Source organism: Silurus meridionalis, chromosome 21 (genome assembly GCF_014805685.1).
Source record: "Silurus meridionalis isolate SWU-2019-XX chromosome 21, ASM1480568v1, whole genome shotgun sequence".
NCBI lineage: Eukaryota > Metazoa > Chordata > Actinopteri > Siluriformes > Siluridae > Silurus > Silurus meridionalis.
The window spans coordinates 11,229,650-11,245,810 of record NC_060904.1 but is presented as its reverse complement, the minus strand read 5'-3'; the positions used below and the strand labels follow the sequence as shown (position 1 = coordinate 11,245,810).

General features: G+C 36.7%; 1 protein-coding gene across 1 annotated transcript in view; it reads left to right on the top strand.

Moving 5' to 3' along the window:
• Nucleotides 1-16,161, top strand: part of LOC124375501 (vacuolar protein sorting-associated protein 13B-like) — a 95,866-nt gene that overhangs the window by 60,300 nt on the left and 19,405 nt on the right. Inside the window, 8 exon segments of the mRNA XM_046833914.1 lie at nt 5,746-6,400; nt 7,958-8,095; nt 9,634-9,993; nt 10,751-10,947; nt 11,292-11,502; nt 11,745-11,929; nt 13,337-13,530; nt 15,356-15,537. Coding sequence (XP_046689870.1) covers nt 5,746-6,400; nt 7,958-8,095; nt 9,634-9,993; nt 10,751-10,947; nt 11,292-11,502; nt 11,745-11,929; nt 13,337-13,530; nt 15,356-15,537 — 2,122 coding nt within the window.

Sequence of the window (16,161 nt, the reverse complement as noted above, 5' to 3'; positions counted from 1 at the left end):
CAATTTTATTTTGGCCACTTTGAGCTATGATTTGTCTGCATTTCTTTAAAAGAATCCTCTACTGCAGGATTTCCAAACCTGTTGAGAAAGCTTCCCTAATGGACTCCACCCTACTTGTTGATTTATAATATAGGATTACCGTATTTTTCGGACTATAAGCCGCTACTTTTTTCCCACGTTTTGAACCCAGCGGCTTAAACAATGAAGCGGCTTATTTATGAATTTTTCCTGGGTTTTTCCCGGTTTCAGAAACTTCAAGCCAAAAAACTGAACCCCATACCATTAGACCAATGAAAAATGCGGCGGCAGCCTATTCCCAAAATGCCACTCTGCTCTTAAAGGACCCACAACATATTTCACCTGTTACACCGTGTAACAGACACTGTCTTTTGTTAAAGCCTGTGTAAAGTTAATTAGTTTCAGTGTAGACACCTGCGGCTTGTAGACAGGTGCGGCTTATTTATGTTCAAAATAAAAATCTTTGTCAAATTCAATGGGTGGGGCTTATATATGGGTGCGCTTTATAGTCCGGAAATTACGGTACTTTAACATTTGAACATTTTGTCAGTAACAGATACATTTCTCTACATTGGAATGGTGAGGCCAATTATTTTTTATTGTTGCTATAGTGAAGACATTTGGGTTTGAGATCAAAATGAAAGATTTAAGTCAAAAGCTGTTGTCTGAGGAAAAACTGTCTTATTATCCCAGTTAAATTCAGTGGTTTGTTACTTTTTGATCCGTTTGTAATAAAGTATGTGTGTGCAATGTGTATATTAGGGCTGCAGCTATCTTATTTTGGTAATCGAGTGAGTATTCTACAGAGTAGGCCATTGATTAATCAATTAATCTTTTAATTGGATAAGAAGTACTATTTCCTCATTAAAGAGCAATACTAAATATACAAGAGAAAATAAGACAGGTCTCTTAAAATTAACTAGTTATTTTTTCCTTTATAGAAAAATTTAGTTTTATTGCTGAAATTATATATAATTATACATAAATAAAAAAAAAATATATATATAAATGAGCTAATTGTAATTCACTCTGCCTTAAAGGTGTCTGCCAAATGTTGTAAATGTACTGCTCTAGTGATGCTGAGAGGACACACTTTTCATCTATTTTGTTTGTGCCTGAATTTGGCCTGTGCAAAAAGATGCGCTGTTAGAAGCGGATGAATCTCGATTGTTTTGCTGACTCCTACTCAAAAAGACGGAAAAATATATTGAAATCTAAAAGTCCATTTTTTTTTCTAAAATTTTACAATTGTTTTCACTTAAAAATTTTTTTTAATTTTTAATGACATTTTATTAAGGATGTAAAGAGTTTTTATATTATAGATGGATTCAGATGAAGTCACAACTACTCTAACCTGTAACTCCAGGCACATTAATACCGAGTTGTTAATATACTCATATAGTTGCTGAAAAGTGTCCAAAACAATATTTGGAAATCTAAAGAGAAAATTTGAATATGTTCCATTTTTACATTCATGCTCATTTTCATTGACACACATCCACAGGCCAATTCATGTGCACTTACTGTTGGTAGGAAGTTTGTATGCTTTTAGTTTTTAAATCAAAGCTCAGACAAAATGGTAACATTTTAAATCTTTGTTGCTCCAAAGACTGCAGAAGGCTCTTTAGAATGAAGCATATGGCAGGCTCACTCTCAGAATGATTAAATCTTTGGTTAGATTTTAAAACATTGTCTCCACCTGTCAACTTCTTTCAGTAAGCATGGCTGTAAGCAGTCTTCCCACTTTTATTGGCCCAAGGATAGACTCCTGTTTTTGTAGAGGGCTCTTATTTTTCTGCTCTGGTTCTCTGACACACAAAAAGGCACCTGAGCTGCATTTGTATCCCTATGCTCACTTCCTTTTTGCATATTTTCCGTACCCATATTGCTGTTTGTCTAACAGTATCCAAGGCAGTCCACCAAAACACTATGACCTAATTGGGTTTTGGTGTTTCAGATGTCTGTATGATGTGGCAGTGTTTGAAGGGTCTTTTGTCTTTTTACAGTGTTTCTTTATGTTTTCCGAGGTTAGGAGGTGGACTGTAACTAAATCTTAGTTCTAAGTTATGGAGTTACTGGTTAAATTGGGCCTTGTGGTTTATAGTGGAATTTCCTCTAGTGAGGACATGCCTTTCTTTTTGAGTTCAATGCTATGCCACAATCCGAAAAGAATCAAACTCTCAAATCTGCCCAAATTTTCTCTACTTTTCTCTTCTTTGGTTATATACTATAGTGTGCAAGATGCAGAAAAATGGCTTTTTCAAAAATATAGATGTTAACATTATTATGTATTTATGTGCCATAACATATGCAAACATGTTGGTGTGAATGTAAAGTACTGTCGTATCGTTCACACTATATACTTAAGATAATTTGCAACATTAACATCCAGTTTTCAATTAAGCTGTTATATGGCTTGTTGAAAGAAACTTTTTACAGCTTTTTCCATACAGCCCAATACTGCAGTACCATTTGCCAGAAGTATTGTGAACAGTGCCCCAGGGAACTTTGTTGTACTCTACATTGTTTATTATCCTGAACCAATAAGTAAGGCTGAATTTGATGTTCTAGATGGTAAAGTAGAGCAGCCTGGGGTCTCTGGTTCTCTGAATCTCTTGATGTCTATAGTTGTAGGGGCATTGTTGTGCTGCCCTCCTTAGGTCTGAATTTTGTGGCATGCACCCTTTGAATTTCTGATGTTAAATTTGAAGTCAGTTGTTGTAATGTTGTTAATCTATGGTTTCTGATTCAATTTAATCATTTATATTTAATGCATTCTAATACATTTCCTGATCAATCATGTGACCTTGTATAAATGTATGTTAACTTTAGTGCAGCTCATAACGAAGCAGTAATGGTCCAACATCTGTCAATCCTTTTCATGATATAATGATTTAGATTTAGTGTATACGTTGCTTAAAAAAATACATTGTAGATGAGTGGATAACATTATCTTGTCTTACTTACTGGAAAGATTTGCAAAATCTATCAGCTAGTTTGTAATTAGAAAATTGAGTCTTCTAAGCTGTATTACCCCAATTCCTGAACTTGATATTCCTTTTCAACCTCCTTAAGGTTTCAGACACCTGTTCTTAAGGTGGCACAAAAAATGTTTTAGTGGAGTTTCAGCAGTGCTTTTTTGACCTCTGTGAAATCTGAAGGACTATTATGTTACCTCAGTGGATTCCCATGGTGTGTCTTAACATGTCACCCAAATCACTGTTTTGTAACTGAATACCCAAAATCCCCAGTTAACACACAAGTGCGAAGCCTACTAATCGATGTTGCTGTAGGGAAAGGAGGCAATAGTTACCCACTCCCTCCCAAACAATTCAATTAAATTCAATTCAGTTCAGTTCATTTCAGTTCCGTTTTGTTTATACAGTGCATTTTGGACATGGACATTGTCCCAAAGCAGCTTTACAGAAGTAAATACACATACATATTATTTTAATAAATTAATCCTTATGGTCATCTAGAATGAGAGAGCCACTCGTGCTACTGCCTCTTGCCCCCACTGAAGAACAGTTAAGAGGATGGTAGGGGGTGATGAAGATCACTTCAGGATTGTCTAAATAAATTGATTCTTAGGTTTGCAAAACTTCTAAATCAAGTAGCATAAATCACCTCCATGACAAGAAAAATTGCACATTTAAGGTAGAGTCCTCTTTTTAATTGTGTTTTAACCTGATGTAACCGCACAACACTAAAATCTAATAATAGGACCATATATCAGATTACAAAATATATGTAGATATATAATACAAGATAAATATTGGATATGTATTGCTAAAAAATTATTCTAGCTAACGGGTGATGATCTTAATGGGCTACTCTTATATGTGTAATTTATCTGCTATAATCTCAATTATTATTATAATTATTATTATAACATTTTATAATTAGGGTATTTACATGCACATTGGGTAAACATTGTAGGATTTACAATATTTAATATTTGTGGTTTGCTCCTATGGGGACATTTAATTGCCCAGCTGTTGCATAGCCAGATGCGTGTTATTTCCTCATAAATTCACTTACAAGTGAGCAAATAAAAGGTCTAGAATTTTACAGTTTTGAAGCATCCTATGGACAGATGAGAGAACAACCTACTACAGTATGATGACAAGAAAAAGTACAATGGAAGGAACCTCTCATACATCATACCTACTTTTGGCATGTGTCTCTATGGCTACTAGTTATCAACCACTGACAAAGCAATATCTCTGGCAGTGTAAAATATGTATATGCCTCTTTGTCACCTATAGAACATATGACCAAAATTTAATTCATTACCAAAATGCATTTATTAATTCTAGATTTACTGTACATTCACCTTATATATATATATATATATATATACAGTCTACAAACTATATATGGCACTGTATGGTTACAGTAGACCACCAGGGAACCCGGTTACAGTCTGACGATGATTTGTGTAAAACTGGTGCCAGCTTTTTGCAGCAGTTCCATTGAGTGTTTAGTGTTTTTCCGATATTTATTATAAGAAGTTTTTGTGTAATTTAGAACGTCTTAGACTAAAATCAGTTGTTTGATGTGCTGTTTTTTGGTATCAGGGATACAGTTCAGGCATATGGGCTATTTTTCACGTATGTGGTTTAAATACTGGAGGTGGTAAGGGGGCCATGGATGGATGTCATGGATGCAGAGTTAAGTGAAATGAAGAACAATGAAATTGCAATTGAAACCATCCCTTCTGTCTGTCATTATGGTGAATGTGTGGTTATTGGCAAGATAACAGTACGAATATAGAGAATATGTATTTTATTGGGAGATGGTTACATGCTAATGTTACCAATATCATGGTGTAGGAGAGCATTTGTAGCCCAGACATTGAGCTGTTCTTACACACAAGTGTTGTTTGTATTTCTCCCTATGCTGTGGTATGGCAAGTGTTCGACTTGTACCACTTAAAAAAAAAAAACACTTTTTATATTATATAGAATATTATATAGAAACCAGATTTATACTTCACAAGTAATTAATTATAAGTTAACAGTAATGTTTCTGGGAAGATTACATTTTATTGAAGTGCACTTTGTTTGAAAAGTACATGGTTTTTGCAGCAAATTTGAAAAGGTTAAATTAAGTCTATAGAAAACAAAAAGTCACATCTTTTATGAGTCAAGGCACCTTTAAATAAACTCCCAGGAGTATGTGTACTTGTACAATAAGAAAAAAGCAATTAAATCAAGTATATTTGTAGATATATTTTGTAGTATATCAATATTAATTTCCAAACAGTTTTCATTGTTTTTTTGTTTAATTTAAAAAGAACAAAAAATTCCCCTCATATCATTACATGCATATATATTTTTTTGTCACCAATACTACTAAATTGGCAGTTTTTTCAATTAGACGTTATTTTGTTTTACATTTTTCGTTTTTACATTTTTTGTTTTACATTTTTAAAGTAAGTGTATGTAGTAAATGCAGAAATAGTAAGCCCACTATGTATTATTTAAATATGAATTTCATATACATTTTATAGCTGCAGTTGATGAAAATGAGGGGAGTGAAGTAACAGATCCCAGTACAGTCACATATATGTATAAAACAGTGTCTCCCAGTAGTCTGTAGTCTCCCTTTCTTTATTTTCCAAAACACATTTAGATAAATGTTATGCATTGATATCCTTAATATACTGTTTTTATATATTTGTTTTCTTCCACTGTGTGTGTGCGTGTGTGTATTTGTGTGTAGAAGCATAGGCAGAAGCACCGTGGAAATGTATCTGCTCCAGGGTATGTGGAGACTTCACGGGTGGGCAGCATGCCCTGTGGCCAGGACAGTGGCTTTGGCAGTGACAGTGAACACCTGCGCTTTGTTCATTATGACCAGCATAGCACCACTAGCCACCGCCAACTAACATGCCTCTCCCGCCAGCCGACCATCACCAAGAATCTGTCCTTTATCCCTTTTGACATTTTTGTCACTGCCAGCAGCTTCACTCTCATGACATATTTAATGACCCAGGCTTCGGCATCCACTACAGAACCTGTTGGACACACAAGCAAGAAACTCCTTAACACACCAAAGGATCCAGAACATCCAGAACCTCAGATGCCTGAGCCGGTTGCAGCAGGAGACCTGCTCAGTGCTTCTTCAGAGGGAGGGCTTCTCATGTTGGAAGGGTTGTCCTCTACTAGCAGGGAACATGCAAGGCAAACTTTGGGTGCTACTATTGTCAGACAGCCTGGGAGAAGAGGTGTAGGAGGAGGCCTGCTGCAACCGCTTCTTTACCTGCAGCTCACACAGCCATCAACCCTCCTCAGCTGCCACCAGCGCAGACAGCGCCTAGAGCTCTCGCTGTTTGATTTTACATTAAAGGGAGTTGCCTCTGACTATGCCTACTTGGGTAGGCTGCCTTACCTTCTTACTGCGAGTCATTCAATTGAATTTCTTTTATCCTTTAGTCTAATCTCTCAGTCCCCAGCTTTGTTTATCTGCAATCAATACAGAGAGCAGCTTTACATCTGTTTTTGCTATTAATCTGTATTATTATTATTTTATTATTATTATTATTATTTATGTATTTATTTTAAAGTCTGAACGGTGTTTCTCAGAAACAGGCTTCCAAAACTCAGCTCTGCAGTATTTGGCCGGTAGAGACATCTAAATGTGAAACTACAGGGTCTCTGACCTTTTTTTTAATTTAGACACATTTGTCACAGAGTTAGTATTAGTTTACTTCAATTCAATATCGATTCCCATACTAAAGTGGAATTCATTGCATTATTTATTTGGATTGTGTAGTGAAGATTTTTATATTTATGCACAGCATATACACTGATCAGGCATAACATTATGACCACCTGCCTAATATTGTGTTGGTCCCCCTTTTGCTGCCAAATCAGTCCTGAATTGTCGAGCATTAACTTTTCAGCATTTCAGCTACAGCAGCTCGTCTGTTGGATTGGACCACAACGGGTCAGCTTTCATTCCCCGCGTGCATTAATGTGCATTGGCCGATCATGGCCCTGTCACTGGGTTACCACTGTTCCTTCCTTTGACCTACTTTTGAAAGATACTGACAACTGCAGACAAGATAAACCCCACAAGAGCTGCAGTTTTGGAGAAGCTCTGACCCAGTCGTCCAGCCATCACAATTGGCCCTTGTCAAATTTACTCAAATCCTTTTTCTTTCTTCTTTCACATTTGAGGGCAAAATGTTCACTTGCTGCCTAATAATATTCCACCCACTAACAGATGCCATGATGAAGAGATAATCAGTGGTATTAACTGTACCACTCATAATGTCATAATGTTATGCCTGTTCAGCGTACATCAACATATAAATCAGCAACAAATAAATCAGGCATGAAATGTTTTTAGATTTAACTCGTTTTATTTTCTTGTATTTTTGGTGGTTCAGTTAAACAATTTAAGCAGACCATTACCAGGGAGTAGTAAACCCTGGAATGAATCAATTCAATTTAAGAGTTAGTATAGTTTGCCATGGGTGCATGACATAAACAAGGCTTTGTGTGGTCAGAATTTCTTTTGTTAATTTGTTTATGCTCCAGTTAACGTACCTTTTATGAGCAAAAAAAAAAGACTTTGCATGTCAAACTAAAAAAAAATTTACATCAAAATTGAAAAGATTGAAATACAGCAACAAATGAAAGGTAAACTGCAAACCAAAATTTTGCCTTAAGCAAAAAATTAAATATTATTTGCATAATAGAGGTATAATGCTACAAACAGAGACAGTTCCCCACCAATTATGATGCATCTATAGTGCCTTATAATTGGTGGGGATCTGTCTCTGTTTGTAGCATCATACCTCTAGTATGCAAATAATATTATTAATATATTTATTTTTTTGCTTAAGGTAAGAATTTGGTTTGCACTTTACCTTTCTATCTCTTTCCATAAAATTATATCTGTATTTCTCCTTTTCTCTCATTTTTAGACACAGGAAAATCTCTGCCAGAGACTCAGGATTATAGTGTTTTTTGGTTAGAGACAGTGGCTGGAGAAGCAGACAGCAGGACAGGAATCCCTCCACCCCTTCTCTCTCTCTGCATCAGAGACTTCCTTAATGGGCCAGGTGCAATATACACAGATGCACACATACACCTACATTATTATTAACCCCTTCTCTATGCCTTCTAACTTGCGTAATTTGTAGAAACATAGCACAAACGATTTGTCAATTTGGATCCAAATATTAGCTGAATTTATGACGATCTCTGTTTTAGCATACACGGTAGATCATATTTACAGCCATAGAAAATGCTGTAGAGATTCATTGGTAAGTACTTTATTAACAGAACCTGAAGACCTGAAGCTGAAGACCATGCTGGACAGAAAGGGTATCCACCATGGGAAAAGAACACCTACTGCCTATACAGATGTTTCTCAGAAGCTTATTAAGCCTATTTTAAACCAAAGGCATGTGGAAATTCAGCCCCTTAAGCAATGGCATTCATTGAACATTAACCGTCTCCAAATTTTGAAAGAGATGCAGGGGGCTGTTGGACAAACCCCATTTAATACCAGCATTGTCTTTGTAACCTTTTAATGTTTTCTGGGGTATGTGCAATGAGCCAAATACATAGTGATATCTCTCTATGTGCGGCTACTCTGAGAGTTTTTGTGGTACTTATCTGTTTGAGGGATTGATTCTGAATCCTAAGATGGGTCTCAAAGGACATTCTATCCCTCATACATCCATTCCTAGTAGAATGAGCTGCCCTACTCATGGAATGAAACTTATACGACCCTTTGCAAAACCCTTTCTGAGGACACAAGTTTGGCTTTTGACAACATGGGAAAAATTTTAAAGATGTCCATAAACACCCATGTTTACTAAAGCAAGCGGAAAAGAAAGAAGAATGAATCCTCTTCAACAGTTACACAATTAAAATGATCATATAAGAATAAACCATAAATCAAGTTCAAACACTAGAATACTAAAATTGGACCGACAAACATGGGACAAAGGTTGACAAAGTGACTTTACTACATGATCTACCTTAGGATGGAGTGGAAGCATCAGTAATGTCCAGTCATTTAGCTTGAACAGTAGTAGTTGTTTTTGTTGTTGCTGTGGATGCTGGATCTCAGAGACTTTTAGAGATTTTTGCACAGATTTGACACTTAATGAACCTTGTGCACAGAGCCTAAAAAACTTAAATACATTTCAGAAGATGAGCTAAATCTGCTCTCACATAGAGGCTTGGAGAGATGAAAGATTCAGTCAGAGATTCATATGGCCCTAACTTCTTTTTTACACCTCCGCTCTAATTAAACCCCCTTACTAAAACCATTTCCTAAGCACGATTCTTATGTGGCAAACAAATCCGATAGCTCTTTAGATTTATTTTTAGCTCTTTATTTTTGCATATTCCTGAATTCTAAATAGACCAGTTGTATATGTGATACATTTGTCCAACATAGAATAGACTCTTATTGTATCTCTTATTCCACGATTCACTTTCCGTTTTTGCCATTTCCTCCGTTGTGGGCTTTACTTAATTTAATTTAGCAATAAGCCAAATTATTAATGCTACTGCTGACTCGGAACAATTACATAACCAAAAATAACTACTTATGTGTTTTTTTTCCTTGTTATTGATTTCACAGCTGAGCTAAAGGTGGAGTTATGCAGGCCATTAAAGATGAACCCAACACCTTCTAAACTGGAGCAGCTTAAAGCGTGGGGGAAAATATTCCCAGATAGTTTCCATGTACCTGGCACCTCCTCCTGCTTTCCTGAGGCACCTCACAGCACTGACCTGGGTGATAGCAAGGCCCTCTCTCCATCAATTTCTAGTCGTATAGCAAACATTCTTCAGACTTTCGGCCCCTTCCACAAAGTCTCTTTCCAAACTGTGCAGATGATCATTATGATGAAGATAGAGCACCCTCTCCAACCCACTCTCATATTATCTGTATCCAGTATGATGGCTATTCTAAACACAAAGAGTGGACAGCAACCAGTTGGTCAGTGCATTGTTTTTATACCATGTATTTATACATCTCTCTCTCTCTCTCTCTCTCTCTCTCTCTCTCTCTCTCTCTCTCTCTCTAACGCCTCTAACGATTTCTCGCTCTGTATGTATCTTTATTTCTATATAATATTTTTCACATCCCTAGTTTTCAGAACTACTTACCCAGTCTTTTTCCATCTTTGAGACACATGCATGTTCCTTTTGTTTATATGCAACTGTGGCGATTGTATAAGCGACAACACAGACAAAACACTCAAGAAATGGACGGTGAATGATTTAAAGGTCTTTGGACAGATGACTCTAAATTTGACTTCTCCTGGGGAGATGTTAGCAGGCTGCCTTAGTGGGGGTGGAAGCTTAATGGTTTGGGGTTTTTGTGACACAGGGAAGTTTGGAGACTATTTATTTCGAGTAAATGGAACACTGGTCAAACATGGCTGCCATTCCATAGTTCAACACCATGCTATATCGAGTGGACTGTGGCTAATTATCTAAACCTTTACTTCGTTTCTGAATGCGTTGCCTGTTTTTTCAGGGTTATCTAAAAGAAAATTCCCAGCCATCCTTTCTTTAATATCTTAAGCTTTTATATACATTGTAGGTTTAATCTTTGTTTACTATATACATACTGTAAATCAAGCACAACATTCTTCTCTTACTAGATAACCTAATCATTCTCTTGTCACCTTTTTTCTTTGCATAATATTTAGAGTTGAAAATGTTCTCTTTCTCTTTATCTCTGTGAGCAGACAGTGCAAAAGAAGTATGCGTTTTATGGCAGTGTGAGGATGTGTTGCTGCAGACGGGTCTGGGTGGCAGCAGAAGTCCTTTTGTTGGGCCTTTCTCCTGCAGTTTGGATCTGGACGTGCTCTGGTGCAGACATTGTGGCAGCTCTGATTCTGGTCCACCAAGAATTTTATTGGAATTGAGAGGAGGATTACTACAGGTACATAAAACTCATTATCATTATCTAGAACATAACCAAAAAACCTCTGTGATTGCAATGTTTAAAAAAAAAAATTATATATATATATATATATATATATATATATATATATATATATATATATATATATATATATATATATAATATAAAAATGCAGATACAGCTTCCAACCCTAAACAAATTCATATTTGAAAGCCTTTTATACGTGAATACAACACAAACTTATTTACTTATAAATCACATATTTTTAGTCCTTAGAGAGAAAATTTTTCCTCAAATTGTTTTCTATTAAATATATACAATATAAATCTCCCCATTTGTCTCTTTCTTTTTTTGCTTCTCAGGTATTTTGGGGGCAGGAGCACTACAACTGTCTTACTCTGATACAAGAGTACCTGCAGAGCTACCTGAAACAAGTGGAAAGCCAAGAGGAGGAAGACAAAGAAATTCCTATCTCCTCTAATCAGTCACTCCCTCTTAACTCGCGCTCCCACCACTCTGAACATTCCTCAGATGACCTGCGCACTGGTGTCTTTCGGTACATCCAGGGTTCAGGTGAACTGATTTTTTTTTTTAAATAAACAGAAAAAGTGAGGGTTAGCGTCAGTTTTACACAAATCTCTAAGTGTATAGGACACTGTTTCCGCCACTCATTTGATTAGAGTACTACTATTATATATAGGGGTCAAGGCTCTGCATAAGCATTATACTTCATTTACTGTTTGATTCTTAATGTTATCAAATAAAATATTTATGTTCGTCTAAATCGATGTCCTTTGGTCCTCATTCCTCTATAGATTCTCAGAAGCTGCCAGGGGTGCATGAGGTAATGTTCTATAATGAGACGGAAGACAGTCCTGGTGTGATGATGTGGAGGTATCCTGAACCTAGAATTCTTACGTTTGTGCGCATCACTCCTGTGCCCTTCAACACAACTGAAGACCCAGAAATCAGCACTGCCGACCTGGGGGATGTGCTGCAGGTGAGTACTGCTGTCTCAGCCTCAGATTTGACAGGGCATGTGTACAGTTTTGCACTCTTTTTCAACCACACTCTTTAAACAGTCTTTAGTGTTAAACTATTTTGTTTTAAAACTATGGGGAAAAAAGCTTTTTGGTAGCATTCAACCGATATGGGTTTTTCTTTGGCCGATTCCTGATATTTAGAAATGACGCTGATTTTTTTTCATTTTTCTCATAACACTTTAAAGTTAATTCATAAGAAGTGAAACAGAAAATTGCTTAAACTAAACATTTATTGAAAAACGCAAGCCTCTTAAAATTTTGGACTTGTTATCAGGTTTTGGTCCCCAAGACTACCTGTAACCTAAACTACAGCTAGTTGAAGACTCACTTACAATACAGTTCCAAAATATTCCCATTCTTTATCCAAAAGCTGCATCATATTTAACCATTGAAATATATAAGGCGAGATAAAGAATGTATAATAAGAACTTAAAGCTTGGTACACAGCAAGCTGGGGAATTTTTATTTGTACTTTTTTACATCAGTCGGCTTTTGTCTTTTAACGTATGCTTGGTTCTAGTTTGACAGCTGTTTATTGACTGATTCTCGTGTCGAATCAGTGGCAGAGCTCGTCGGCAAGAAAAATAACTTCGCTTTGCTAATTAGCTTAGCAAGTGAGCAAACAAAAAAACAAAAAAATACGTAACACACTTGTTTTTGCATCTTTGCAGACATGATTGAAAAAAGCTACACAAATCTGTTAGTAATGATCGCGGCAGTTGTAAACACTGCTTGCTTCATATATTTACAGTTCTAACTATTCCGGTCTCTGTGTTTGGATGCTGAATACAGACTACTGCCACCAGCTGGTATAGGAGAGTTATATTCTCTCACGCAAGCACAGAATGTACACGCACGGTTTGGTGTGTCTGATTTGCCTGTCTAATAAACGGCCTAATTTGCAGGACAATCGGCCGATGCAGATTAATTAACAAAATGAAAAAAATATCAGCCCGATTAATCAGCTGACTAATCTATCGGTCGACCACTACTTTTTGGAGCTATTTGTAGTCGTTGGAAAGAGTCAGTGTTGGGCAAGAAGTATGTGTGTACTTGTTGACCAATATTCTACATTAAAATGGTTTTAAAGTACAGTCATGGCCATGGATGAATTCTCTTCTAATAATGCCCATAAGGAGAATGAAAAGATGCTTTAAATGTAAAAATGTACTTAAGTCTAAAAATACCTTCTTAGAATGTACAGCACAATATTAAAAAACCTACACTTACTCTGCTCAGTTCATTAATTAGTATGATTATGTACTGCACAGTTATGAAACAGCCAGTATTATATTGTTTTATACTGCATTGCATTACATTATAAGACTGTGTGCATAACCATTTAAAATATTTTCTTTATACAGGTACCATGCAGTCTGGAGTTCTGGGATGAACTGAGGAAAGCCTTTGTGCCATACAAAGAGTTTAGTTTGTCTGAAAGCATTGTGTGTGAGCTTAAAATGCCCCAACTAAATTTCCACACACATCAGAGTGACCTTGTACCCTCTGATCTCTGGAGAGTTGTGTTTAACAATACAGCAGATGGAGCAGATGAGAGGTATGTGTTGGTAATGGTAAATAGTGTTTTGCATTTAATAGCAGTTATATGATGTTGGATGCACAAAAATATTGCATTAACAAATAAGACAATTAAGAATATAGAATATACTGTATATATGCACACGCTAATATTTTTGTTGTGCCATGCATTCATAGTGCCATTGTTTTGTCAAAATTATTGAAAGTCACAAAATGTTATTCTATAAATTTGAGGTCAGGAGAATCAAGCAATGTTTCAGTGGTGTTAAGGTCAGGACTCCCCTGAACCATTCTTACACAATTTGATCCCAATTAAACTTGGGCTTGTCATCCGGGACATTACCTGTGCTATAATAAATGAAGGAATATCTAGTGATAGGAAAACCTGTTCATTCAGTATATTCAGGTACTTTCAGGTACTCATTTAGTGCATTCAGGTAACTGACTTTATTTTATTGCTGCCTAATGTTGCTAATTCTAGTCATTTTTCTTGTTAAAATTGTACAGTCAGTTTTCAAGGTTGAAGTAAACAAAGCAGAAAAAATGTTCAAATGTAAGGATATGAACAACTTTGACAATGAAGCAGATTGTGATTAGGCCGGAGCCTTTTCAAATTGTTATGTCTTGTGCGTTTTCAGTAAGCAGCAGTTAAAATCTACTGGAAGTGTACAGAGGAGGAACAAGGCGTGAAACTGTGATAGGGTCATGGGCATCCAAAGCTCATTAATGTGCATCGGGAGTGAAGGCTAGTCCATCTGGTCCATTTCCACAGGAGAGCTTCTGTAGCACAAATAGTCGAAAATTGGAATACTTTTTATAATAGAAATAGCAGACATCCATGGAAGATATACACACACACACACACACACACACACACACACACACCTGGCAATCCACATCAAAATATATGATATGATTCATCACATCTATTGACCTGTAGTCCAGTTCTAATGCTCATGTGTCCATTGTAAACATTTTTGTTGGTGGACATTCATCAGCATGGGCCCTCTGATCAATCTGTAGCTTTGGAGCCTCATATGCAAGCTGTGATTGCATTATGTGCTGAAACCTTTGTGTCAAAGTCCCAAAGTGCACCCATATATAAGCCGCACCCACTGAATTTGACAAAGATTTTTATTTTGAACATAAATAAGCCGCACCTGTCTATAAGCTACACTGAAACTAATTAACTTTACACAGGCTTTAACGAAAGTCAGTGCCTGTTACACGGCTTGTATCTAAACAGTAGCCTACCAAGAAAGTCATTGTTCACTGTCTTCCTCCTTCCTTTCACAACTATTTCTCTCGAGAGTTTATCTTTTGGCATCATCGTGCGTTTAAAAATCACCATCGGTGAAGCTTTTCTCCCGATGCCGTGCAGCTCAGAACACAGGTGAAGTGGCCCGGTTGTTTTCAGCGTGACGAATGATTCGCATTTCCTGTTGACAGTCCGAGTGAGCGGCAGGTCAAACGTCAGAGAAACCTCATCCATATTTATGATGTGCTGCGGCCCGAGTCAGTGGGAGTGCATCTGATTTATTATAAAGAGTTTCATTGGTTTACCTGAACTCGTTCGGCAATTTCATTTGTCTAATGTAATGGGGCTCAGTTTTTTGGCACGAAGCTTGTGAAACCAGGAAAACCTAGGAAAAATCCATAAATTAGCCGCTTCGTTGTTTAAGCCGCGGGGTTCAAAGCGTGGGGAAAAAAGTAGCGGCTGATAAAGAATTGTTTGTTTCCATATGCCATGTTTTCCTTGAAAGTAATTTTGACTACAGCTATTATTACTGAAGTACACTGCTGTTACATTACTATATGCACAATATGTTTCTGTCTCTGTTTAGTTCAGAAAGTGAGTCAGGATCCCAGTTGCCCTGTGAACAGTTGGTATCTCCTACTGCCCTGGCAGCATGTATGCAGGTTGACTCCTGCTTTGCACCATGGCTAGTACCATCACTAGGTGTGTCTCTGAAACTGGCCCACCTTGAACTGCGGTTGTGCCATCACCTGGAACAGCTTGGCACAGGTAACACCTACACTTAACTAACTCTCATTGAACACATTGCCGGGGTGGAAAACTACATAAAAAAGTGTTTTTTTGCAGTGTACTTTTTGTAAACGTTGGCATTTTTAAGATTTACTGTTTAAATCTAATGCAGCATATCAGAAATGCATACAAAAGATGGCACCCAGGCATCGCTCTGTGGCTCAATACTGCCCCCCTTTGGCATTTATTTTCAATATCAGCTTGCAGTTTTAGCTGTGTGCATCATCAGTGGCATATTTCATGCAGTGTGACTCAAAGTACGTTTATATTAAATTATATTGTAGTGTCACCTACGCATGCTATCATAATGCGTGCCATAATGTTACCAACTGGTAAAACAAAAATGTGCCCTTTAAACCAAATTACTACTGTTTCCACACTACTGTTTAACTTTTTCTTATCAAAAAGTACCAATTTAAAATGACTCCTGCTAGGCGATTTATCAGATTCATTTAAAATTTGTTCAGTATGATTATAAATTATGAGTAAAAAAAATGTAAATCTTTAAAACAAATAACACATTACAATCAATTCACCCAGTGCACTGCATAAACAGGAAGTGTGGCATATGTCCCAAGTTAGCATTTATGTTCAGTGAAGTGG